Raw genomic sequence first — 27067 nt, 5'->3', positions numbered from 1 at the left:
TTTTTGGGGCGGCCACCAGAAGACCTGGAGATCCTGCACATCACAGGGGACCTGCTGCTGTGGTGGGCAGAGCTCCTTTCTGGCTCATCCGATCCCATGGGATCATCTGCCTGAGCTCATCCTGCTCAGAGCACACCTGGCATTTTGGGGTATGGATACCGGTCCCAGCAGTATCTGAGTCCACCAGAAGGTTCTGCTCAGCATTCAACTCACATGTGCCACCACAGGGGAGGGAACCTCATGTCGTAGAATCATGGAATTGTTGAGGTTGGAAAAGATCTCTCGGATCATCAAGTTCAACTGTTCCCCCAGCACTGCCAAGGCCACCATTAACCCACGTCCCCAAGTGCCACGTCCACACATTTTAATTCCCCCCAAGGGATGGGGACTCCACCACTGCCCTGGGCAGCTGTGCCAGTGCCTGACCAGGTTCAGGGTGACCTACAACCGGGATGGTGGCCAGGAGGATCTTTGGGAATGTGGCTGAGTCCAATGGCCAACGTGGGCTGCCAGCCAGGGGAAGGGCAGCTCTCTATCCAGGCAAAGATGGAGAAGGGACCCCCTCCTCCCCTGGGCAGTCAGGGGATCAAGGGAGCTGCAAGGCCACCTCTTGGGGCTGGAAAAGTATTTTTAGGAGAAAAACCATGGTCCCTTTGGATAGGGTAGGAGTTAGAGAGCAGCTGAAATGCAGAAGAGGTGTTGGAGCAATTAAAAGGAAGAAGGTTTTTACAATGAGGATGGTAAAACACTGGCACAGGGAAGTGGTAGCTCTTCCCTGGAAGTTGTTCAAGGCCAGGCTGGACAGGGATTGGAGCAACTTGGGCTAGTGGAAGGTGTCCCTGACCACGGCAGGGGGTGGAACTGGACATCTTTAAGATCCAAAACCAAACTATACGATTTTATGATTCTATGACAACCAGGGAACCTCTAACAACTGGTTCCTGCTGACATCTAGTGCCCACCGAGCTCCATTACAGCCAGCACCCCCCAGGGCAGGAGTGGGGACCAGGACAGGGGTGCTGAGGTCAGGGACACCAGGATGAAGGTGGCAGAGAGGTGAAGGCACAGGCTGTGCCCTCTGAGGCCCCCTGCTTTAGCTTTCATCCCAAAGGTGCACCTCCCTGAGCTCTGCACCAGCCAGGCTGGCCTGAGACCCTCTCCATGTGCTCCTCTGATTCATCTTCAAAGCTGTCAGGAGAACAAGCACATCCAAGTGCTGCTCTTTGCTCTTACCCTCGGCCTCGTACTCCTCGCTGTCTCGCGTCTTCCAGCGCTGGGGAGAAAACAAAAGGTTCCTGAGTTATTACTATTGCAAGACATCGCCCCCAGGAAAAAAAAAGACTCTGAGATCAGCACTGGAGGAGCTGCAGGGCTTTCATCTCCCAGCTCCCTGCGGGCTGGGCTGGCAATCCATGGCTCTTTGATCCTCCCTTGTTCTCCGGTGGGTGGGGAGAAACTATGGCTGCAGCAGGAGGCACCCAAAGCCCTGCAAAATGACCCGGGAGAGGTGACAGATCAGAGCCTGGCAGGGTGATGGGAGAGAGGGAGGGGTTTGCCCTCCAAGAAAATCGTGCTGCTTGTCTTAGAGGTGTTGATAGTCGAGGTGATGGGATGCAGGAAAGATCGTAGAGCTGCTAGCTGGGTTATCTTATCCTCTCCTTCCAGCACTCTGTTTTTCCCTGTTTTGGCCCACGTTTAGCCAAGCCCACTCCAGAACTCCTCCACTAACTGCAGCTCTGCGTCAGGAGACAGACCTGTGCTGTCAACAAGCTCGAGGAAAAAAAAACAAAACCAAAAAAACCACTCTTTGGTGGTCTTAAGCCCTCTGGAAACACCCTCATTCTCTCTGGAAACACCCCATCAGCTCAGGCAGCACCGGGAGCAGGGCAGAGGTACAGGATTTAAGATGATTCCCTCATGTACTACACGTTGTCTCATCCCTACCACCCCTTGTACCAGCCCAGGGTATTTACTCCCACGCCACACAAACTCCTGGTTTAGCAGCAGCCCCCGGCAGATGTTGCTTCTCCACCGCTACAAGTGGATACCTCTGCCTGCACGTGACTGATGGATTTGGAGGCAAAGTCACCCAGGACATAAAGAGGCTCTAAATCATCACAGAAAAAGTTCAATACGTCTCATTCAGATTACAGCTAAAAGCCATTAATCTACAACGTTACCATGGAAACTGGATTAGGTCACTGGACTTTTTTTAGCTCTGCTGCTTGTTCCCGTTTCAGCTGCCGGACCAGGCAAGGGCTGGTTCGCTGCCACAGCACCACAAGGTCCCACCAGAGACAAAAAGCAGGAGCTGAGGCAGCAGGTACCATCAAATCCCATCCCTGGGAGTGTTCCAGGCCAGGTTGGGCAGGGCTTGGAGCAACCTGGGATAGTGGAAGGTGTCCCTGCCCATGGCAGGGGGGTGGAACTGGATGAGCTTTAAGGTCCCTTCCAACCCATCTGCAAAGACAGAAAACAGCCTAAAACCTGCACGAGCTGACACCATCCCAGCCCTTAAGTGCCTGCACGTGTGCAACAGCCAACACTGTGTGGAGAGAGGGTCTCTGAGTGCCACCCTGCAGCAACTCATCCCTGTCCTTGTGGTGGTGGGGGGAAAACTGAGGGGAACCTGGTAGTGATGCTCCGAAGGCAGATCCACTGCGTCCAAGTCTTTCTGCATAAGCAACATATTTATATATATATATTTCATAGCACCAGACCCTTTCACTTCAAGGACACCTCAAAACCAAGAACCCCAAACCAGAGAAGCTGTGGCACTTCCACCCCTGGAAGCGTTTATGGACATAATGGATGGGGCTTGGAGCAACCTGGGCTAGTGGAAGGCGTCCCTGCCCACATCACCGGGTTGGGAACGAGACGATCTTTAAGATCCCTTCCAACCCAGACCATTCTGGGATTCCACGAAACCACGACACACAACAACCCCATAAACACCAACAACCCTGTGAGACTGCAATATAGTGAGAGGGAGGGAGGCTGCAGGCTGGCAACCCCCCCTGACAGCGACCCCGGGGCGCTCGTGTGACCTCCCTGCCCGTGCCGGGGAGGGCTCGGGGGGTCCCTTTGTGTGACGGGGCTCGGGGTCGCCCACCGCCGGTGGGAGCACAAAAGAGGGGCTGGAACATCCCGATGTCGGGCCCGGCATTGTTCCCCCAGCCCCAGCAGTGCTACAGCTGGCCACGGGTCACACCCAGCAGCCGCCGGGATCCCAGGAATGCGTTGTTATTATTTGGGAGGCGCGTGCTCGGCCGGGCCGAGGAGCAGATGGCCGCGGCTTTCAAATGCATCTGCAGCCTGTGCCGTTTGCTCGCCGTGGCCTCTCCCCCAGAATAAGGCAGCAGCCACCTCTTCTCCCCCCCCCGCCATCTGCTCCAGCCAGACAGACCTTTGTTCTCCCCCCAGAATATATTGCTAATTAAAATGATGATCAGGAGCGCACGCCGAGCCCGCTCTGCTTCGCGCGGCGCAAGGTGAGCCAGAGCCCCAGCGTTGGCAAATCCTCTTCTTCCCAGATCCAGAGATCAGCTCCCCGGGCTGAGCAGTCAGAGCAGAGACCCCAAAAAGCTGTCAAATCTCCACATCCCGTTTTGCCAGGTGCCTCCAGCTCCAAAGCACCAGAGTCACATCAATTAACGCACTATTGCGGGAAGCAGGCGCTATCCTGAGGTGCTATCCACAAACCCCGGCTGTACAGGGCAATCCCACTTTGGGAGCCTCACATCAAGGACCCAAAGGCAAGGAGTTTTCAAGCTGAGCCTCCCAGAAGGTTTTGCTCCAAGGCCACGTCACGCTAGAAGCAACTCTTGCAGAAGCAAACACAGAAAATGGGAGAGAGTGGCTCAGGAAGGCACTGAAAGGACAGAGCTGGGATGGGACAGCAGTTTCTACAACCTGAAGGCCAGGTTGGATGGGGTTTGGAGCAACCTGATCTAGTGGAAGGTGTCCCTGCCCATGGCAAGAGGTGGAACAAGATGGACTTTAAGGTCTCTTCCAACCCAAACCATTTCGGGATTCTATAAACCTGCAAGTAGGAGGGACCTTTCCCAGAGCAGAGCCAACAGCTGGGGAAGGGGAGGTGACAGATGCTCTGCAGTGAGGTTTGGAAGTCAGCACAGCCAGCATCCATGGGGACAAGCTCCTGCAGGTCAGAGGGACCCTCAGGATCCCGCCACCACGCTCCACTCACAGCAGGATCAACACCAAAACCCAGACCCAGCTGCTCAATACTTCATCCAACAGCACCCAAAAAACCACTGGGGGTGGAGGTCACGGAGCCTCCCTGGGCAGCTAATCCCACGCACAGACCATCCCTCCAGCCTCTCCCCTCGTGTTTACAGCCACGAGGAGGGGAGGGAGGGAAGGAAGGAAGGAAGGAATCCTCTGAGACAGAGCCCGAGCCCTTTTAATTGGCACCGCTTGAGAGCAAGCGCCAATTAAGCCACCCTGTCCCAGTTCTCAGGCCACAAACAGCCCGGGCCGGAGCCAGGCTTGCGGAACGCCGGCGATGTTTGTACACACAACAGCAGAAAACTGGGAAAAGGCTGGTGGCTGCGCCAAGTCCCGGGGAGTCAACGCACCAGGAGTCTCCAACACTTCCCTGGGACCCCTCAACACCTCCCAGCAACTCATTCCCGTGCATACCAAGAGGATCTGCTTTACAAGTGAGATAGCAATGCTGATAGAGTAGGGATTTTACAAGTGTAGCCAGTTTTTTGCTTAATTTGCAAGAGAATTAACCATGCCATCACCCCAAAAGGTGTGACAAGCGTTCCCAGCAGGAGACTGGCCCACCCCCTGGTTACAGTACCAGCTGGGTTAATTAACTGACCTTGTTAATAAACTACCCTTTTACACCTCCGTGACAGCTAAAACCGAGGAGTAAGATTAGAGTAGCCTCTTCCATCAAGGGCATGGCTTCCCCAGGGGGTGTGGGCGGATTAACACCGATTCCAAGGTCAGGGCAGCCCATGTGGGCAGCACCAGGAGATGGATGAGCATCCCTGCGGCGGTGAGCAAAGGTCACCGAGAGCAGGGAAAAGAAGCTGGGTCTGATGGAAAAGCTTTTCTTTGAGTTTTGTTTTTTTTTTTAAATTTTAAGCTGCATAGGAACAACACTGAAAACCTGGAAATTTCTCCCTTGCTTTCCCATGCAGCGTTGGTGGCTGCAGAGCAACCCCCATCCCACGAGTCAAGCCAAGAGATAGAGGAGGGGAGAACGCAGCAGTGCTTCTTCCCACTGGAAAACTCCCACCCTGTGCTCCTGAATCAACAATACTTGGCAACCCAGGGCAGGCTGGAAGCAGCCCAGCTCCCGGGAAACACCGCTGTGGCCGTACTCTAACACACACCAACCCCAACCACTCGGCTCCTCTGGCTTTTCTGTCTGGGGAAGCAAGAGGTTTCGGGATTGAAAGCGCTGGCACAAAGAGAGCCACAAATTTTAAGTCACAAAACCAGGAATAACAAAAAAAAAATCTGGATTTTTGAGCAAGTCTAAGTCCTGAGAGCTCTTGGCTGCGGAGCTCTGCCACCCACCACCCCCTTCCCCCCATTCCCTCTGCCAGAGACCTCCGGAGCCACGGGTGGATTTTGGCAGCTGAGCTAATGGATGCGGACGTGCTCCGTGTGCTCCCAGCCCACACTTCGTTAGCCACGGAGGCAGCGGGACAGCCCTTCCCTAATTGCTGGCCCGCTCCGGAGCCAGGAGAGCGGCGAGGCCAGCGGTGCCGGCACCCGGAGCACGTCACCACCGGCACCCGGAGCACATCACCCCTGGCTCCTTCCCGACTTCCCACGGCAGCCACACGGACGGGAATCCGGGGCTGGAGCGAGGGAGGTGCTGCCTGGAATGGTCGATCGATGCCTTTGCTGGGAAGGCTCCAAGGACACCCGAACCCCCCTTTGGATGTGGGGAGCAGCGGTGTCTGGGGGTGACAAGCCCACTCCCAACGCTCATCCCGCTTCCCTGCTCACCTGCTCGCTGGAGGGGATGTGTGTGGGATGTGCCTCCTCGCTCAGAGGCTCGATGACCGTCACCTCGGCAAAGTCCTCCACGGATTCCTGGAACTCCGGCAGGGAACGCCGGCCGTAGCGTTTGCCACCTTTGATGTACTTGGGCTGCGCTTCCGGGGAGGAATCTGTGAAATTCAAGCACACCACACATGGATAACACGATTTTTTTTGCAGATCGAGCTCCCAGGGCTGGTTTGGTCGGAACTGCCACCACCATTCCCACTGGACAAGCACCAATGGCTGCACATTCCCAAGACCACTGCCCTCAGTGTGGCCTTGGGCCTGATGGGTTAGGAATGGTTCTGCTCCCACCTAAGAAAAAAAAAAGCTGTCACTAAGTGGAATCTTCCTCTTCCTCACCCTTCCCCAATTCCCAGATCAAGTTAACAGGATGGGGAAACGCTCCCTCGACCTTGCCAAGCGCCTCGGATGGAAAGTCCATTAGGCCTCTCCTCCTTGCACTAATCTCCATTAGCAGCGCCGGGCAGGTTTAATTAGGGACAGCATTGCACTTAGGCAGCTCAAGTCTCCAGATCCCTCACACACCTGGGCGGCCGCCGCCACTGCTTTCCGTGGATTTAAATTTCAGCTCCATTAAAAGTGTAAGAACGACCTGGCGAGTGGAAAAAAAAAAATTGGGCAGGTTTGGAGGCGAACGTCTCTTGAGGGGCTGACACAAGCAGCCGATCCCGGCGACAGCGGGGCAGGTCCCAGCTTGTGCTGAGCAGCCAGTGCCAACTGCAGGACCTAAATAACCCCTTGGAGTCCTCGTCTAATTACAGGGGCTCCAACATTCCCCGGCTCCAGCTTCCCGCAGCAAGCTCCTGCCCCTTCGGGGACCGAATTATCCAGGAGCACTCGCAGACAGGGATCAAAACAAAAAAAATAAATAAGCACGTTTTTTTGGGCTATTTTCAGTGAGAATCGCCCGACGTCTGGAGCAGGGGGCAAATTAAACAGAGGACCAAATTAACCAGGGATTCAATTAGGGGAAGGCTCTCTGCCACGCTTTGTTTCAGTGTTTGCTAACCTGACTGCTGAAACCCCCCCAGGACTCCATCATCTTTTATTTTCCGCCACTTGCGGTGGCAAGAGCAGCAGCTTTTGAAATTTTTATTTGCAGAGGGCTCTGATATAAAATAAATGCAAGACTGCAATACTAATAAGGCACAGGGAGGCCGGTCCATCACTGACAAAGGATACACGGGAAGCAGCAGGTCTCTAAAACCCCCCCCTACCCAAATGCCTCCTCGGATAATATTCCTTTAGATATGGAAGAAAAGGCTTCAAGCTTGTTAGAGAGGAGGAAAAAAAAAAATATTCCACAACTTAGCTATGCAATGAATTATAAAATACACAGGACGAGGAGCGCTTTGATTCCTGAAGCCTTGCACTCCATCCAGCCGTGGTGCAGCTCTAGGGAACAAACCCGGCGCCCGTGTTTGAACAAGGCCATCTTAACAAGATTTGCTGCAGCTGGGACTCAGCACATGAAAGTTGGGAGATGGAGGGAGCCGATAGAAAAATCTCGAGGAGACAGGCTGATTGAGTAAGAGCCCCAGAACAAAAGCAAACCTTATCACTCCTATTAAAGCCTGCCTGGTGGTGAACAATCTCCATCCAGCAGCTTCTCTCTGAAATGCTAATATTTGTGGCGACTCATTCACCCTGTTATTTTCTCCCTCCCTCACAAGAGGGCCGGGGGCTTTGTTTTTCTTCAGGAATCATTTTTTATTCCTAAGACAGGGATGTACCTCCATGCCCATCTGTCTTTGGAAAGATGTGGGGAGGGGAGGTAAGGGGGGGGAAGAAGCTGTAATTTAGCAGCAGTGAAGCTAAAGCTAAATTTCCTTCTGGGTTTCCCAAAGAGTCCTGTTTCCAACCCTGCCACATTGACAGTGTGTTTAACCACTGCTGCAGGTGGAAATCCAGCTGCATGTGGTCTAGTGGAAGGTGTCCCTGTCCATGGAAGGGGTTGGAACAAGATGGTCTTCAAGGTCCCTTCCAACCCAAGCCATTCCATGATTCTATGAAACACAAGTGCCTTCACTCTGAGCTCCCTGCAAGCACAGGAATGGGAACAATGGGAACGTCTCCCCACTTCTGTGTTTTAAGCATTTGGAGGCTGGCAGCTGATTTCTCTCTCCTGTTTGGTCTGAGCACCCTGGGTGAGCTTGTTTTCCCTTCGTAATTAAAAAACTGTGAAGCCTGAGAACATCCCCAGGAGGGAAAGGTGACCCTTCACAGCTTGAGAGCAGAACATTTGTTCCTGCTTCGCTCCGACTTTCAAAACTGGCTGTGCCTGAGGAGATCCCAGCTCAGGCATCCTGAAATCCCATAGCTCAGGCTCCCTGAAATCTTGTTTCCAGAGCCAGGGTGTTTTTGTTAGCACTGGGTTGCAGCTCTCCCCCCACCCTGTGCCACCCTGGCATTAGGGACCACATCCTGCAGCCCCATCCCTGGAATCACGAATCCATCTCCTTTCCAGAAAGCCTCATGCACCATCATCTCTCAACCATGGATACCTTCCACACCTGCAGCATCCTCCAAGCCTCTCCATCCCCTGCCTTCCCAACCCAAACCCCCAGCACAGCAGTCATGCCCTTGATGCTCCCACTATTCCCAATGTTTAGGGAATGCTGAGTGCACACGCCAGCAGAAAGCAGCCACCCGTGCTCCCTGAATGCAGGAAGATCAGTGATGAGCTGAACAATTTCTCATTCCCAGCCAAAACTGATGAGGAAGGATTACAGAATCATTAAAGTCGGAAAAGACGTCCAAGATCATCAAGTCCAGCCTTAGATGGGAAGAGCTGCTCAATCCACATGTGCTTTCAAAGGCAAAGGAGGAACAGGAGGGAGATGTCAAAAATCAAGGCTTTCAGTGAGGCAGGTGCCCATGAGACAGCCCTGTGTGCTATTTATCCCCAAAAATATAAAATATCTCCCTGTACTGAACAGAGGGAAGGATGCCTGTGTCCAGGTACCCACTTCTCCCACCAGCAGCAAGGCAAGATGCTGCAGCTCACAGACTCCCATCACTGTGTGGCTGACAAGGCACCAAGAGAAGGGGGAAAAAAGAGAAAAATTAAATAGGTTGAGCCCTCCCTGCCTCCCACAGCCCTCAGCAACACTCAGGCTTAGCAAAACACACACTCCAGAGCCGGTGCCTAATTAAACACTGAGGTCTGATCTGCCCCCCTGAACTGCCCCGGGGCTGGGGACAAGAGTGGGAGGCTGAGAGAACAAACCTCTCACTTTCCTGCCCATTGCCCAGAGGGTTTGTGGCCCCCAAAGTGCCCCCTGAAAAAGAAAACAACCAAACAACCCACTTTAAGTCTACATTTCACAAGACCTCCCTGATTTAAGCACCACAGACAGAAACCATCAATTCCCTCAATTCCCTTTCTCACTCTCCCTCCCACCCTCCCCCGTCCATCTCGGCAGTGAAACGTCTCCATGGCTGGAGATTTACACTTGATTTTCTGCCTTTCTGCGCCAGATAAGTCATTTCAAAATCCTGCTCTGCCCTCAGATGCTTGGGGAGGATGGAGGAAGGGGGGGGGAGGCTCCCCTTTCCTGGGCCCAGCATCAAAGCCCTGGAGCGCAGACAAAAGGGGGTTTAGAGCAGGAAGACCCTCCTCATCCCGCCATTCCGGCGTTCAGAGGTGAAATTAATTTCTTTGCTGCTTAAGATTTGGAAGGCAGGGATGCTCCAAACTGCTGGGCAAAGCACATGGCAGCTGGGATCTGCTAAATCCTAATCCCCCCGAGGCACCAGGTATGTCTGAACTCCTCCAAGCCCCTGTTCCATAATTCAGGCTCAGCCAGTGGAGGTGGGATGTTCCAGCCAGCTGAACGACCTTCCCCCATGGATGCCCCTCCAAGGGCATCACCCCCACCAGCTCCCTTTTTGGGAGGGCACTTCTGTTGTCTCCACATGCTGGGAAGGAAAAAACCCGAAAAAAACCCAAAAAAACCCCACGACCCCTCGTGACCGCAGGGCCGATGGCGTCAAACTGCTCTTTAATTTCTCCTGGGTGTTCCCGTAATCCTGCACTCCACCCCCGGTAATCCCTCCCTATCTGAGCTTCCACGCACTTTTTATTTGCTATAATGGGGAAGGAATAAAAAAAAAAAAAAAAAAAGAGAAGCCTGATTTTTTTTCTTTCCCCTAATCGCCCACTGAAATTATTTTTTTTTCTTTTCTTCCTTTCCCCACCCTTAAATCTATTTTACTGTCCCAACAATGACCCGTGGACAAAGAGCAGTGGTGGTGGCAGCAGCAGCCAGCCCAGTCCCACGGGTCTGAGAGGCTAAAATAATCATTATTTTAAACCACATCCAAGCCTTTTTTCTGCTTTTCCTGGAATCTCCCCGTCCCTCTTCCCAGCAGAGCCAGGGTTTGCCCAGCCAGCTGATGCTCTGGTTCACAGCTGGGTCTGTGTCCCCACACCATCATCCTCAAGGGGACAAGAGCTGATGACAGCAGCACTGGGAACTCTGCCTGCCTTGGTTTCCAGGGCTGCTTCCCAGGCAAGGCGCCCGCAGCATGCCAGGACCAACCTCCCTGCCAGTCTTCCCTTTGCAAAGCGAATTTTGCCTCTTTGCCGAGAAAAAAAAAATATCATATGAATATATCAGCTGCTCTCTGCAAGCCTGAGTGCTTCTCCCACCTGCTGCTTCCTCCCAAAATGAGGAAACCCCATGGGCTGCTTCTGCAGGAACCACGGCAGTTTTGGTTCCTTGTCCCCAACCCAGGGATCCTGATGTGACCCCAGGGCTGCCCTGTCATAGATCTCAGGCTGGTTTGGGTTGGAAGGGACCTTAAAGACCATCTCATTCCACCGCCTGCTGTGGGCAGGGACACCTTCCACTAGCCCAGGTTGCTCCAACCTGGCCTTGGACACTTCCAGGGATGGGGCAGCCACAGCTTCTCCAGGCAACCTGTGCCAGGGCCTCATCACCCTCACAGTCAACAATTCCTTTACAATATCCCATCTAAACCTATTCTGTCAGTTTGAATCCATTCCCCTTGTCCTGTCACTCCAGGCCCTTGTCAATAGTCCCTCTCCATCTTTCCTGTCAGGCCACAATCAGGTCACCCCAGAGCCTTCCCTTCTCCAGGCTGAACAATCCCAACTCTCTCAGCCTTTCCTTATGCTCCATATCCCTCTAATCATCTTGGTGGCCTCCTCTGGACTCTCTCCAACAGCTCCATGTCCTTCCTGTCACCCCCAGGGCTCCTTGTGCTGAGCCATCCTCCCCAAGCCAGGAGCATCCACAGGGACAAGGATGACATCCCCAGCCAGGTCCCTTGGCCGTGTTGCACACGCAGAACAGACCAAAGCCACAAGCCCTCCAGTGCTCCCAGACCCAAGTGACCTTCCCATCACCCAAATCCCTGGATAAAACCACAGCATCACAGCACACAGTCGCCTCCTTCCAGATCGAACCCCGCAGACACAGCAAACAGCCTTAAAACCTCTGTCTTTTTTTTTTTCCTCCCCCCTAAATTAAATTTTCATTTAAATGATACGATTTAGAGCTCTTAACTCAATTTTTCCCGAGCCCGGGGCGGGCTGGAACACCAGCATTTCCACACTCCCTGACAGTTTGACACCAACAAGCACAAAGCAGCTTGTTCTCCAAATCTCCGGTTTGATCTAAATTAAAAGAAGCAAAGACTTCGGCGTTAACCAACCTGTCAAAATGCATTAACAATAAAATGCCTCCCAGGCCTGCCTGGTGCTGGCTCCCTACCTGCACCCCACGCCCTTTGATTTCCTGCCACTCCAAACCCAGCTGACAAACGCGTCCCCAAGGAGGGCTCTCCGGCTTCGCTCGTAATTTCCCCGGCGAAAACCCCAAATTCAGCCGTTTCTAGAAGATTTATTTACATTTCAATCAAGCTGGAGCTCCTCAGCCATATGATTCCCCAATAAAATGCAGAATGCTGGATTAGTTCTGCTTCACTGGGGTGCTGGGGTTGCCTCCTGCTCCGTGCCAGCTCCTCTCCGAGGGGCTGGAAGGGATCGGAGCAGATCCAACCCCTCACCACACACCACAGTGCTCCCCCCTCTCTCTCCCCAGCACCCACTGACCTGTGCTGGGAAATTCCATTAAGGAATGCCTGGTGCAAGAGAGCTGTCATCACCCATCTCCCTCTAAGCGTTAAGAGCTTTGGAAATGAGAGGTGGAAAAATAAAAATAATCCATCAATCACATCTCTTCAACCCTGTGGTTTTTGCAGCCTATCTAAGGGGGAAAGGTGTAATTTTGCTGGCAGGCTGCTCTCTCCAGAGTGGGATGCTCCAGCTGGGATTGATGCTCCAGGAGAGGAAACCTGGAGTTTCCCCTCTCCGCCCTTGCTAAGCTGTTTTCTCCTTGGGGGATTTCGCTCCCCCTGCTGCTCCAAAGACAGGATTAGGGATTTACATACAGGTGTGATACCAGCTGGAGCTGCAGGGGCCCAGCCCACACCTCCCAGTGCTCCCACCACCACCAGTCCCTTGTGCACTGGGAGGTGATGGGGGGGCACGTGAAGCTGTAACCATTATTTCCTGCCAAGGGAAGCCTAAAAAGCTACATTTTCAAGGCACACCAAGACAAAGCAAGATAAAAACAGGACAGTGAAGACTCACAGTACTGTCCCATCCCCAGAAGTGTTCAAGGCCAGGCTGGACAGGGCTTGGAGCAACCCAGTCTAGTGGAATGTGTCCCTTCCCATGGCAGGGGAGTGGAACAAGATGGTCTGAGGTCCCTTCTAAACCATTCTAGAATTGTCCAACCGGCCCCAGCCTGGTTTGCCAGGGAGTTCACCTTGTTCAGGAACACTTTGGACCAGACTGACTGTTTCCTGGGAGAAATACAGAGTAGCTTTTCCTATGGGACCACACTCACCCTGCTCATCTCAGGCACAAAGAAACAGAATGGACTAGAAAAATATAAAAATCAACATTAGTCCCAGCTGGGGAAAAAGCACCAGCAGCAGCATTAAAGCAGCCATTTGATTGCCTGCCCACAGCCATCCACTCCCCTAAAGCATCCCTGGCCACCAGAAGTGCCGTGGGATGGAGAGACCTCAGCCCATTTTGCAGCCCTGAGACATCCTGAGCATCTGAAGTGCTGTTATAGCTCTCCACTCACAGACATCACGTGCCCCTCCGGGCATTTAGATCATGGTAATGGGATATAAATATCTTATAGCTCTGAAAATGCTTTTTCACAAGGCTCCACAACAGAACTCAACTCTCCTTCTCCCCAAGTCAGGCTCTTCTGCTTGGGTGGCCAATCTCAGCACCTAAAAAGCACTTTCTCTAAGTCCCTCTGTGAGAGCCACCCGTGTCTGCTCAGCCAAAGAAAATGTAATATTTTGGATAATTTCAGTATTTACCTGGTTCTTGGAAGTGCTCTTCATTTGACAGGGTTCTGGATAAGATGAGGATAAGTGCTTCTTTAAACTGATCAAAGTGGACCTGTGGGGGGGAAAAAAAAAAAGGAAGAAAAGAGGAAATCAACTGGTGCAGATGGTTAAATTTGAGGGCAATAAATCCAAGCAAGGAGATGGGCAGCAATGGATATCACTCAGACCACGCTGAAACACGAGTGCCTGTGTCTGCTGACAACAAAGGAATCTCGGCTCCTGCAGTCTTGGAGCCTGGGGAAGTGGCAGCAAGGGACATGAAGACACAGCCAGAGACTTTGGGCACCTGGAAAAACTTATTGCTATCACAGAATGACCCAGAGCCACTGTTTTCATGCTGTTGGTTGGGTTTTTCCAGCAAGCAAGAAGCCAAATTAACATGTCCAAAGGAGCAGGGAACATCTCCGTTGCTTGAGGTGACCTGGCCAGGGTCAGGGATGATAAGGGATGAGAGATTTGGTTGTGGAAATGCTCCACTGCCCTAATTAACCTTCGAAAACCACTGGATGGCAGAAAAACCACACCCTTTCCAGGGCAGTCCTGCCCCAGCTCCCGTAGTTCCACGAGAGCTGGACTGGGAATACCAGGTCCGGAGCGTGGCTGGGAAAACCACAGAGGGATGATTCTGCCACTGAGGGGGGTTTTTTTCCCCCCCTTCCCTCTTCCATCTGTGCCTTCCTGGAAAGCCTCCTGCCTCACAGCCACAAACAGTCACAAAGGGGCTCCAGCTCCTCCACAGCCATGCCGGGGAATGTCAGCAATTCCAGCCGTGGGGGACGGAAACCCAGGGACAGCTGGAGAAGCTATTTGACATGGGTCAGTGGTGAGGCAGAGCTGGCTGCTACGATTTCTTTTGGCTAAATAAATCTTGGAAGAATTTTTAGCATTGAACAAGAGATTTTGCATTTAAAAAACCCGCTGGGGCTGCTCTGGCTGAAGTCGACTGCCGTGAATCCGGAGCCACAGAGGGGATTTTAATGCTGCACAAGCAACAAAAGTTCATGTTTGAAGTTCTCCAGCTTGTTTTCGGGGTCAAGAAAGCCCAAAAAAAGGGTAATAAGCTCCATGGCAGGGAGGGGACACAGGTGAGCCACGGGGGTGCAGGGGAGCACCTCACTCAGGCAGTGCCAATCACCCCCGTGGTTCTAAACATTTTTGAACACATTTTTTAAACACAGTTAAAAATACGTTCAGCAAAGAAACTCATCAGGGATGCCTTCATCTGAATACTAATTGCTGCCATCCATTTCCAAACACTGGTGTACTTCCAAAGGACAGTTTACAGAGAGAGGAGAATTCCCCCGATTAAAAAAAAAGCAAACTTGACATTTAGACTAAATGAGGATGAATAAAAGATGAGGGTGTTCAAGTAACAGGTTCTCTCCCCCTGGGATCTTCTCAGGAAGGGAACAGTGACAACAGAGCTGGTCCCTCAGATGGGTGCTGGGGCTGGCTGGGTTTGGATTAATAAAACAAAAAAAATAAAATAAAACTCACTTTGCATCACTGGTGTGAATTAAACAGAGTAAAACCACCTGGGCAGGTGTGCAGCACCACCTGCTCTGCCCAACAAGCCCATAAGTGGTGTTTGCATTAATGAAGAGGAGGAAGGGTGAAGGGGCTGAGCCCTCACTCAGCTGCACAAGGGACAGATGGCCCCGGCACCGCCACCACAGAGCGATTTTACCATGACCACGACATCCAAAGGAGCCCATGGAAGGATTAGGCTGCGGGGCAGGACATGGACATCCTCCAGGCCCCCCATGCCAGTGCTGTGCTTGGCTGCACAGCAGGATTTAAAATGCAAATCAGCAGCAGAGGGACAGGAACAGGAGTTTCCCCCTTGTGCCTTCCCAGCGGCAGGATCCCACTCTGGAGGTGGAGTCCCAGCTGGCAGAGGGGGAGATTTTTCTTCAGGATGGGCCAGAGGTGTTTTTTTTAACAACAGATAACCAGGAAAACCAGTCTCTGTGGTGCATGTCTGACCTTGGATGTAGCACGTTTGTACACAGAGAGTGCTCAGAGAGTTAGAGAAATACAGCTGATAAAATTAGGAGCTGGGCTCGAGTACAAGGCAGCCACGGAACAGCAAAGCCACAAAAGCTGCAGAAATCCTTGAGTGAGGGTGGGGAGGCCCTGGCACAGGCTGCCCAGAGAAGCTGTGGCTGCCCCTGGATCCCTGGAAGTGTTCCTCGACAGGGCTTGATCTACTGCAAGGTGCCCCTGCCCATGGCAGCGGGGTGGAACTGGATGATCTTCAAGGTCCCTTCCAACCCACTACATTCTGGGATTCTATTTTGGAACTGCCAAAACTGCCAACTTGTGCATCTGCTCGTGGGGGTCTCCAACAGCAGCTCGAGGCTGATCCAAACCAATCCCGAACACAGGGGAATTCGGGATTCGATGGCACAACATTTGTGCCCACCCAGAGACGTGGATCGCAGGCCCCTGCAAACTCCCCCGGCAGAGCCCTTGAGGGCACAACAACCCCCTGGGCGAGGAGAACTTTCCCAGGACAACTAAATCAGAGGCAAACAAGACTAAACACCAACGGAGGCACCGCCAGCCCAGCCCGGCCTCCCCACGAGGATCAGGGACCAACCAAGCTGCAGCTGCCGAGCAACCCCAGCTCCTCGGAGAAATCCCAGTCCTGCTTTGCAGCCACTTTTCCCTCTGAAGCCGTGACTTATTAGCACTAGAAAGGGCGTGTGCACGTGCCAAGGTACCTGCTGCTCCCCGCTGTCTGCCCCTGCAATGCAAAGCAGTTTGCACACCCACACCCACCCCGTCTCTCTCCGGGGCAAACCGGCACCGGCGGCTCCTTCCAGCTCCCTTCTCCTTGATCTTCCACAGCACGGCCCTTTTTCCCCAAAGCTCTGCCCCCATCTGCAAATTCCTGCTAGCAGAGGCAGCCAGAAGGTTGCAGAGGGAAGCGTCTGGTAGGGAAGACGTGGAATCATGGAATGTCCTGAGCTGGAAGGGACCCTCAAGGATCATCCAGTGCAACTCCTGGCCCTGCTCAGGACACCCCCAACAATCCCACTCTGTCCCTGAGAGCGTTGTCCAAACACTCCTGGAGCTCTGGCAGCCTTGGGGCTGTGCCCACTGCCCTGGGGAGCCTGTTCAGAGCCCAACCACCCTCTGGGGGAAGAACCTTTCCCTGATATCCAACCTAAACCTCTCCTGACACAGCTTCACACCATTCCCTCCGGTCCTAACAAGGCAATCTTGCAACAGCATCAGAATAGGGCAGTCTCGCAACCTTGCACCCAAGCCTCCTGCGTGGCCTGCAAAATTAAGGGGACCACACCACACATTAAAGGGAACAGCATCACTGCGGGCACAGAGGGAGGATATTTTGTAAGAGGTCACCACCCACAGCATTGAAGGGAGCTGGTGAGTGAAACCCCACACTGTGGTGTCCTTGCTGCAGGCTGTTAATGCAATAGTGCAGCTGAAACCCGAGCTCCCCATCCCTGCTCCAGGATGGTGCCAAGGACAGTCCCTGTGCAGGGTTGGGAGGTGCCCAACTTCACTGAATCCCAGAATGGTTTGGGTGGGAAGGGACCTTAAAGCTCATGTCCTTCCCACACCCTGCCATGGGCAGGGACACCTTCCACTAGACCAGGTTGCTCCAAACCCTGCCCAACTCGGCCTTGGACACTTCCAGGGATGGGACATGATTTCCATGGACTTACCCCCATCCCTGCACATCACCCAACCACGGCCCATGTGCACTGTCCCCAAAACACCCTGAGTTTGCTGCTAATTAAAGGGCACAGAGAGGGCAGACAGACAAGACACACCTGCACCCGTCCCCTTGCTCCCACCACCAAGTGTGAGGGGCCTGAGGAAACAGCCTTCCTGAGGAATCCCAGGAATTGCTGCCAGCATCACCTCCGCACGCAACCCCGTGAGGAAAACAGTTCTGGGGTGGTTTGGCTCTGCCAGGAAAACAGTTCTGGGGTGGTTTGGCTCTGCCACGAGTCAGGGCAGGATTTACACCCCCCACCAGAGCCCATTAATCCCCAAAGCATTGCAGGTATCCAGCCCCTCACCGGATGCCAGCTCAGCTCCTGGTCCAACCGAGCACTCCCTGCCCACGGCAGGGGGTTGGAACAAGATGATCTTTAAAGCCCCTTTCAACCCAAACCATTCCATGATTCTATGATCCCGGAGCATTCATCCCTGGAGCAGAGCCCCCCACACAAAAGCAAGCACGTGGCCCCGCTGAGTTGCCCCTCAGCAGACAAAACCATCCCCCCCCGCCACCCCCCTCCCCGGTGCCCTCCCATAAATCCCGGCCCCTGGAAGTGCAGGAAAACAAAGGCTGGGACCATCTGCGGCGAGGAGCTGGCGGGGCAGGTGCAAGAAGTCTGTGCTCAGGGAGCAACATGTTCACTGCTATTCTCCCAAAGTGATTCCTAGGAAACCCCAAGGATCCGAGGGCTATTAAATCCGGCTCGCGCTCAGACACGGGCCATTGCTGCTGCTAACGAGCACCAGCACCAGGGAGGGAGGAAGGAAACACAGGAGACACAGATTATCCTGACACAGATTATCCTGATGTTCAAGTGGCAGGTTATGAGGGAGAACCGTTCCCAGAGACAAAAAGGAATGAAACAAAACGGGATGCCTCGTGCCCCGGGACGGCTCACAGGGATGGAGCTCCTGGTTGGGATGGGGTGAGTGTGATCCGGCACTCGGGATGCTTTAAGAGGGGCTTTTTGGTGCCCTGTGACAGCCACATCTTCAGTAGTGCCCTTCCTTTCCCTCTATCCCACAGGTGGCAAAGCCAGATGACAGGACAAGGGGAAATTGCTTTAAGCTGAAGGAAGGCAGGCTTAGATTAGATGTTAGGAAGGAATTTTTCCCTGTGAGGGAACCTGGCACAGGTTGCCCAGAGAAGCTGTGGCTGCCCCATCCCTGGGTGTGTCCAAGGCCAGGTTGGACAGGGCTTGGAGCAACCTGGGCTAATGGAAAGTGTCCCTGCCCATGGCAGGGGGCTGGAACTGGATGATCTTTAAGGTCCCTTCCAACCCAACCCATTCCCTGATTCTATAACAGCATCCAAGCAGCATAAGCTCAAGACAACGGAGCATAACAAAGCCTCTGGTGCTCTGGGAAATACCACACCGCAGCTCCAAAGGTCAGAAACCTCCACCTGGATTCATCCCTGTTCCAGGCTCCAGCACCACTTCTACACTATGGCCCCAGGGCAGGCAGGGAAGAGGTGGCTTTGTTTGTTAAAGGAATTTTGTTCCTGAAAGCTGCAGTTTGATCGGAAATTGGGAGTCGGAATAGCCACCTAGTTCCTGTCTATCCAGAGCCCTGGCTGCCCTGCTCCACATTTTCTGATTTTAATGAGCAGTGATGGGATTTCAGGGTGATTTTAAGGGAAGGATCCAATGCACTCTGAGCACAGTGTGCCGGGAAAGACATAATGCAGAAGGCACAAGGACATGTGGAGATCCCCCCCAAGGGCAAGCAGCTTCTGCTCAGTGCCCTGGCATTTAACTCCCTAAAGGTACAACCACAACCAAAAAATGGCTTTGGAAAGCCACCAACACCAGGTAAATGGACAAAGGTGGCCAAGCCAGCGACTGCCTGAGTTGGACAATATTCTCTACCTTGCAGAGACGTGCACGACTGCACACAGCCCTGCCAGCCTAACTACAGCTTAAGCCAACGTAAATCACAGGCTCAAGCCCTGGATTTAGGTCCCTGTCTCATCCCAAGGGCTGCAGAGTTTGTGCAAGCACCTGGTGAGCTGGCTCAGGGAGCTGACCCAGGCCAGCAGCAGCACAAACCAGGGGCAGGGGCACTGTGTGAGCCGAGCAGCCAGGACCCAGCACTCGGTCTGGCCTTGGACCCTGGGAAAACACACCAGTGCACAAGGTCAAGCCTAAAGCGATGGCTTTTGAGTCTCAAACCACCTCCAGCCAGGGCAGAGCAGTTCCCTTCCCCGTTATCATGATTCCCCTCTCAAAAGTCACCCTGTGCCCACCCTGCTGAACAGATCAGACCCCACAAGTCCTGCAGCCCCAGAACCTCAGGGATGTTGAATATTCAAATTATAGACATTCAGTCTCCTTCCAAGACAATTCCACACACAGGTGTGCCTGGCTCCCCAGCCCCCCCATGTCCCCCAGCCTTACCCTGCCTAGGAGGTTTCCTTGGAGGAGGGTCTGCTGCAGTGCTGGGGCCACCTCCTCCAGGTGCAGCATGTGGCAGAGGTCAGTGAGCTCCTCCTGCCCCAGGGACCCCGTGCCCGTGCTGTCAAAGCTGTCGAAGAGCTCCTTGAGCCGAGCTTCATACTGGTCCTGCTCAGCTTCATCCATCCCATAGCCTGCCACGCTCACCTGTGGGAAGAGATGGGGCAGGTGAACGTTGACCACGGTGCCCATGGCCATGGAATGGTGAAGAACCCCAAGGGCTGGTGCAGGAGCTGCCCACGAGGCTGTTGGTGGCCGTGTTGAGTAAACCCAGTGCTCCACCACTGCTCCGGCCTCTCCCACACCACTGGGGGAAAGGCAGAAGTCACACAGCAGAAAGACTAAAGGGAAAAAAGCCTGAGGAGCCAAACCCTCCAGCAGGGACAGCCCAGGTGGCTGGGACAGCCCCATGTGGCACGTCCCTAAGTGCCACCTCACGCCGACTCCGCGAGCAGCTCATTCGGCTCAGCCGGAGCAGCTGAGGTGCTGCAGGGGAAAATTGTTCCCTTGAGCTCCACTGATCCCCAGGTGTTGCAGGTGATGCTTTGGTGAGAAGATAAACAACCATCCCAGCAGCAACAGCTCAGCAGCTGCAGGGAACAGAGGGTGGGGCTCTGCCTGGAGAGGGGAGGGCAGGAGACCCCAACACAAACCCTTCAGGCCAGGCAGACATTGTGTACACCCCCCTCCCACCAACACAACACACACCCCTGCGCCAAAGACAATCATGGAATCACTTAGATTGGAAAAGACCTCCAAGATCCAGTCCAATCATTCCCCTGGCACTGCCAAGCACTCACTGCACTGTTCTCCTCCACTGCAGGTCAAACTTTGGCTGAAGGCAGGGAAAACACTGCTAAAGTGGCAGCAGACCCAGCCCCGGAGCAGAGTAGACCCCAGCATGGAAACAGTCAAAATGTATTTGGTATCCTGCACTGGGCACACAAAGCCCAGGTGGTTCTCCCCCAGCTTGCCTCAGGGCCCTTCCGAGGCAATTCTTCATTCCTCTCATCCATTGCTAACAGAGGATCACAGCCCCAGGAACTGTTCTGGCAGGGGAGCAGAGGGAAATTTCCTGTCTGAAACGAAGCATTTGGCTGGATCCATTTACCAGCCTGGCCTGGGGCTCCCCCCCCGGCTTGGGGTGGCAGCAGTGTCACCCAGTGCCACAACACAGCCTTGGTGTGGATGTGCACCACCACCATCATCACCGGAGTGCACTGAGTGACAGTGGGCACTGTAGGGACCTGGTATCCCAAAGACACAACTGGGAATCCCGGGATGCTCGGCCAGCCTCGGCCACCAGAATTTTATTCTGGTGACACTGCTGCAGGTTGTCTCAGCCACATTCCTCAAAACAGGGGTTCTATCCAAACCCCCTCACCATCCAGCCCTGCTATGGAGAAGCCCCCTCTCAGCCTCACGGGGTTGTTGTGGCTGCCCATGTCACAGCATGTCTGGGCACTCACAGACATCCCAGAACAAGCAAAGCTGCTCCAACTGCAGCCCAGTTTCACCCCCCTGCCCACCAGCACAGCCCAACCACTGTTGGAAATCTCCAGGGCAGGCACTGCAGCAGCCGTGTCCTTGATTCCACTGGCTGCAGGAGCAGATGCCGAGGCAGAGCATCCTGGGGATCCCACATCTGCTGAGGGATGCAGGGCTGGTGCCAGGCAGCACGCAGGGTCCATGGGACAGGAACAGCCCAGCCTGGCTGCCCTTCCTCCTGCACCAACACGGACAAGGATGACCGTGGACACTCCCCATCCCTATATCCCTGTACCTGAGCCTCACACCCTACAATCCCCTGTTTTCCCCCCCTTCAGATCCCTCCTGAGCTGATTTATCACAGCACCTCAAGCGCTGCAGGGAGGAGGGAGGGTGCAGACACGTTGCACTCAGGGCACAGAGGAGGAGGCAGCACCCAAAAACTCAGGTGCCTGCAAGCAGGAGGAAGGCAACAAACTAGTTTCCACTCTCACACTGGTATCCTCATTTCCCACCCGCACCCACGGGGCTCCACAGTGGCTGCTGCTGATGCTGGTGTGTCAGGGAGCCCTGCCTGCACATTCCAGCAGCCCCAAAACTCACAGCCAAGCCTGCAGCGAAGGTGACTCCAACCCACGGAGCTTCCCAGGCGTTTTCGAGCCTCTTATCTTCAGGGTCAGCCACCTCCTGCCCCCCGGAGATGTCTCCAGCACCCGACCCTACTCCTCCACTGCCAGAACCAGTTCCCCCAGTCAGACAGCACAGAGAGCTAAATGCCATCTCCCATCATGTCCCTGAGCATCCAATGCTGCCGGAGCACTGGGGTCACCCCTCTTGGTGCCACACCGGCAAGAAGCCCCAGAATCTTACCCCGGGCAAGCCCAGATGGGCTCCAGGTGGAGGAGGCATTAGGGAGCCCTTAAAACCAGCAAGAAAAATACAATTCCCAAAGGAAAAGAAAAGGTGGGTGCCTGGTCCCCGCCAGGGGCCAGACCTGCCCTACAGCCCAGGTGAGATTTTGGCACGCCGGCCCTGGCAGCCCTCGCACGTCCCCGCAGCGAGGGACGGTCGGAGCTCGCCGGGGACCCGGGAAAGGGATTTCCTGCTTTCCAGCACAAAAAGCGTCGTCGGGAACCGACAGCAAAGGACAGGGCTCTTTGCCTACCTGCAGTCAGTCAATGCCAGGGGGCTGCCAGCAGCCGGGCGATCCCGCACGCATCCTGCACAACCTCCATCTTAGGAAGCCGGCTCCGGCACGCAGCCGGCTGCGCAAGGTGACCCAAGATGCCTACTCCCGGCTGAATTATTCAGCAGTGCTTCGAGAGGGAGGGGGGGGAAAAAAGGAAAAAAAAAAAACAAACCAACCACCCAGCCCTCCTACCTGATGAGCCGGCGAGGCTCGCCTGGCATCATCGCCCAGCAGTCACAATAATGAGGTCAGCGGCATCAGAGCCCCGGCGAGCGCAGCCACCTTCCCGCACCCCGCGCTCAGGGGGGACTGGCAGCGGAGAAAGGGCTGGGAGGGGAGGGGGACACGCACACACAAGAGGCACACAAAGCCCGAATTAAAGCCCGGCCTTTCATCTCCGCTCCAGATGGGCCAGCAGCTGAGATGCAGGAGGGGCGGCCGGAGCGGGCGGGATAATGGGGGCAGGCGGGCAGCAGCTGAGCGGGGGTTCCCCCGGTCCCCCTGCGAGGAGGAGAGAGGGGTCCCCGCGCGGGGCGTCACTTTGTTCAGATTTATTGCTGGCCTTCTGTGTCGTTTCAAGTCCCCCAAAATGACCGGCTTGAGCAGGCAGCGCTTCGGGAGAGTCACAGCCACATTATCCCTCGTTTCTGTTCTCCCTACAACAAGTCCGGGGAAGCAAAGCGCTCGGGGATGATGAGAAGAGGAAGTTTTCACCGGCGTTTCTTTCCTTCCCCTAAATCCCCCCCCTCCTGAGAGCCAGATAACCTTCACAGCACACAATGTAGAGGCCTGATAGGACTAAATTCCCAGCTAAATTTAACTCAAACAATATAGGCTTAAACAGTAATTACTGCGTCGCATATTAAGTGCCTGGAATCAATACCAACCCCCAAGCTTTAGCCTGGAGCTAATGAAGACACAAATTACCTGGTCAATCAATGGCATCAGCAAGTAAAAACACTACAATTAGCACAATTACCTTTTTAGGGGTGAAAACCAATATGAATCACAGAATCCCAGAACAGTTTGGGTTGGAAGGGACCCTAAAGACCATCTCATTCCAACCCCCCTGCCATGGGCAGGGACACCTTTCACCAGGTTGGTGCAAAACCACGTTTCCTGCTGTACAATGGCACAAGATGGAGATTTTGGGGATGATTTGCCCAGACGTCCCCCTGGGATCTGCAACACCAATTAGGGCTATGGGTACCCTGCCCTCACCCCAACCAGCCCTCCGTGGAAGGGCACTGGCCTCAATCAAGTCATTGCTTTCAAGGGACAGCAAGGAGAACACTGATTTTGCTGCTACTTTTGATCACCTGGACTCAAACAGGGCCTGGTAATTAGCAATAACCACCCAGTAGCATCCTGTGGCCACCTTCAAAACACAAGCACCTGCTCCCTGGGATGTCAGAGCTCTGTAGTGCCCACCCAGTGCTGGAGAGCACAGCCACATGTGGGCATTTTAAAGCAACTTTCCCTTCCTGCTGCGCTTGTGACAACAGGGACAGTGTGAACACAGCTGGCAAAAGCCACCAGGACCCCAGTTTGTAATGGTGGGGTTTACACAGGATGCCCAGCAGCCACCAAAACCAAACCCTTGAGCCCTTGCTGGAAAACCAGAGCTGAGATTGCCTCAAACTCATTATCTCCTCCCCCTAATGAACCATTTCATCCATCGCAGCTGCAGTGAAGCGGCTCTGATGAATCACAGAATGACCGGAGTTGGAGGGACCCACAAGGATCATCCAAGTCCAACTCCTGGCCCTGTACAGACAGCCCAACAATCCCACTCTGTCCCTCAGAGTGTTGTCCAAACCCTCCTGGAGCACTGGCAGCCTTGGGGCTGTGCCCACTGCCCTGGGAAGCCTGTTCCTTGCCCAACCACCTTCTAGGGGAAGAACCTTTTCCTAATATCCAACCTAAACGTCTCCTGACACAGCTCCAGCTGTTCCCTCGGGTCTCCAGAGAAGAGCTCGGTGCCCTGTCAGTGCACAGACCCCAAAGCCCCCCCACCGTGTTGGGGCAATTTCCCAGCTCAGCCCACCCTGCAACACCCTGTCCCTTCTCCGGAGCAGCAGCTCCACAAAGGGTCACGCCGAGAAACCAAAGGGAAAGGGAAAAACAAAACCCAAAAGGACAATGAAGCACCTAAATATCAGTAAATCACTTGACAGCACGCCCGGGCTCTTCAAGGGTCACCACCAGAGTCAGCCTTACAGCTGGCGGTTCCTCCCCCCAATTGACCACGCTCATAATTCTCGCTTTGCACCTCAATGCCACCTCTCCCCGTGCACCCCAAAACACCCCCGAACCCTCCAAAGTTGGCAGAGAGCAGAGATCCTGTTAACCAAGCTCCACTCCAGATTAGCAAAGCAGCGATGGCGTATAAAAGCACCATAAATTTATGTAAAGAGCTTCAAAAGCAGCGCAGCGGTTTGAATATTCACGCCAGCCCGGTATTTGCATTGTAATAGGGCTTTTCACTCCCAGCCTTCCCTCCGTAAGGAAAAAACAAAGCGCCCATCTGGTTTGATTTTGCAAATCGGGCTGGAGTCGCTCTGCAGTAACTCGGGGAGCCCCGGGTGCGATAAAGCCCAAGGTGGAGGCACAAAGCTGATTAGTTCAGAAGTAAACAAAGCGAGCCGGTAATTTATCCAGCGACGCCTCGCGCGCCGGGGAAATGAAGGATCCGGCAGTTCCCGAGGAGCTCAGACGCGCACCGGCTCCGACAAACCTGGGCTGTGCTGAATCACGGCGATAACGCGCCCATCGCCTCCCGCCAGCTCCGGTCTGGGGAGCACCCGGGGAAGATGGGCAGGATACACCCAGACTGTCACCCACCCGAGCTGTCACCCACTCACACAGCAGAACCCCGGCGCACCCAGCGCTGGAACCTCCCAGGCTGCGCATTTGGGCTTTCCTGGCTCACCGCCTCAGCTCCATCCTTACAGGGATGCGCCAAGGGTGAGGGGCCCACGGTTGGTGACCAGACAGCAGATGCTGTCTGCCACCCTGGTGACAGCGAGAGCTTTGCCGCTGACAAAACAACTGCTGTTATTAATTCCTCCAGCCACAGTCGGCTCCTTCCTCCACTCAGCCCGCGCAGAGTGGTCCAGAACCCGCTCCCAGCGTTTGGAGCATCTCTCCGGGGACTGGGGCGCACGCCGGGATGGGGTGTCCTTGGCAGGAGGGCGAGCGGCACCCGGTGCCGCTCACCCCTCTGGACCACTGCCAGCAGCGCAAAGGGGACCTTGGGGGCTTTGCTGTGGCACCCGCACGCAAACACTCCTGAAACCCTCCCCGCACCCTCTGGCTACAAGACCTGTCCCCGTCACCCCCTTCCCGCATCATGTACCCGCTTCCAGCATCCCCCTTCCTGCAGCATCTCCCCCCTCCTCCTCTCCAGCATCTCGTTCCTCCAGCAACCAGCATGCTCCCTCTTCCTCCAGCATCCCCCTCCCTCCAGAGCCCCTTCCCCACGCACCCACCTCGCCGCTGCGCCCCTTCCCCGCCGCCCCGTCCCGGCGTCCCGCACACGCGGCCGGCCCCGCCGGGAAGGGACGGGAAGGGAAGGGGCGGGCTGAGCCCCGGCACCGCCCGCGGAGGAGGGACCGAGGCGGCCAGAGCTCCCTCCTCTCCCCGCACCCCGGGGCTCGGTGGTACCGGTACCCCTTCCCTTCCCTTCCTCGGCATCCCCGCACCCCCTGCCCCGCTCCCGTCCCGGCCTCACCGGCTCCGGTGCCCGCGGGCGCGGCGGGACCGCTCGGAGCGTTGCGGGTCCGGGGGAGGCGCCGCGTTCAAATGCGGCCGCGTTTATTGGGCCGAGGCTCGGGGGCGGCCCCCGGGGGTGCGGGGCGGCCCCGGGGCGGGGGGACCGGCGGCCTTTGTGCGGCACCGCCCGGGACCGCCCCCCGCCACGGGGGACGGCTGCGGGGGTCTGCGGGGATGTCCCGCACCGCTGGGACGCCCGCGTGTCACCGCTGTCCTGCACCCGCGTGGCATCACCCCAACTCCCCGCTGTCGTGTTCCCCAGGGTGGCATCAGCCGGGCTCCCACTTCCTGTGCCCCAGGGTGGTACCATCCAGGCTCCCCAGTGTCCTGCAGCCCAGGGTGGCATCACCCCAGCTCCCCACTGTCATGCGCCCCAGAGTGGCATCACCCTGGCTCCTACCTCGCCCCAGGTGGCATCATCTCAGTTCCCATCGTCCCACAGCCCAGGGTGGCATCACCCCAGCTCCCTGCTGTTCTGCACTCCAAGGTGATATCACCCTGGCTCCCCAATATCCTGTCCCCCAGGGTGGCATCACCTTGGTTCCTATCATCTCGCACCCCAGGGGGACACCACCCTTGCTCCTTGTTGTCCTGCCCCCCAGGTGTCACCCCTCTGGCTCCCCACTGTCCTGCACCCCAGAGGGGCATCACCCCAGCTCCCAACTGTCGTGCCCCTCAGGGTGGCATCCCCTCGGTTCCCATCACCCCTCACCCCAGAGGGACATCGCCTCAGCTCCCTGCTCTGCTGCTCCCCCAGGTGGCATCACCTTGGTTCCCCACCTTCCTGTACCCCAGGGAAGCATCAGCCCGGCTCCACACCGTCCTGTCCCCCAGGGTGGCATCACCTCAGTTCCCATCATCCCACACCCAGGGTGGCATCACCTCAGTCCCCATCATCCCACACCCAGGGTGGCATCACCTCAGTCCCCATCATCCCACACCC

At 55.2% G+C, this 27067-nt stretch overlaps 1 protein-coding gene across 8 annotated transcripts in view; it reads right to left on the bottom strand.

Moving 5' to 3' along the window:
• NIN (ninein) overlaps positions 1 to 26135 on the bottom strand; it is a 62011-nt gene extending 35876 nt beyond the window's left edge. For 5 of the 8 annotated variants that reach the window (XM_027704046.1, XM_027704053.1, XM_027704050.1 and 2 more), the window contains exons 1-4: positions 19617 to 20047; positions 13429 to 13510; positions 5995 to 6158; positions 1234 to 1273 (exon numbers count right to left, since the gene is read on the bottom strand). In XM_027704046.1, the coding sequence (XP_027559847.1) occupies positions 1234 to 1273; positions 5995 to 6158; positions 13429 to 13510; positions 19617 to 19871 (541 nt within the window). In that variant the 5' untranslated portion in view covers positions 19872 to 20047. Of the gene's footprint in view, positions 1 to 1233; positions 1274 to 5994; positions 6159 to 13428; positions 13511 to 19616; positions 20048 to 22326; positions 22478 to 25841; positions 25896 to 26083 lie in introns of those variants that run through there. The other 3 variants (XM_027704048.1, XM_027704047.1, XM_027704049.1) reach the window with 3 other exon arrangements.
• Between the last annotated feature and the right edge of the window lie 932 nt (positions 26136 to 27067).

This window comes from Neopelma chrysocephalum, unplaced genomic scaffold, assembly GCF_003984885.1.
Source record: "Neopelma chrysocephalum unplaced genomic scaffold, ASM398488v2 Primary Assembly neopelma1_253, whole genome shotgun sequence".
Taxonomy (NCBI): Eukaryota; Metazoa; Chordata; class Aves; order Passeriformes; family Pipridae; genus Neopelma; species Neopelma chrysocephalum.
This window is presented reverse-complemented; position numbering and strand designations above follow the sequence as displayed.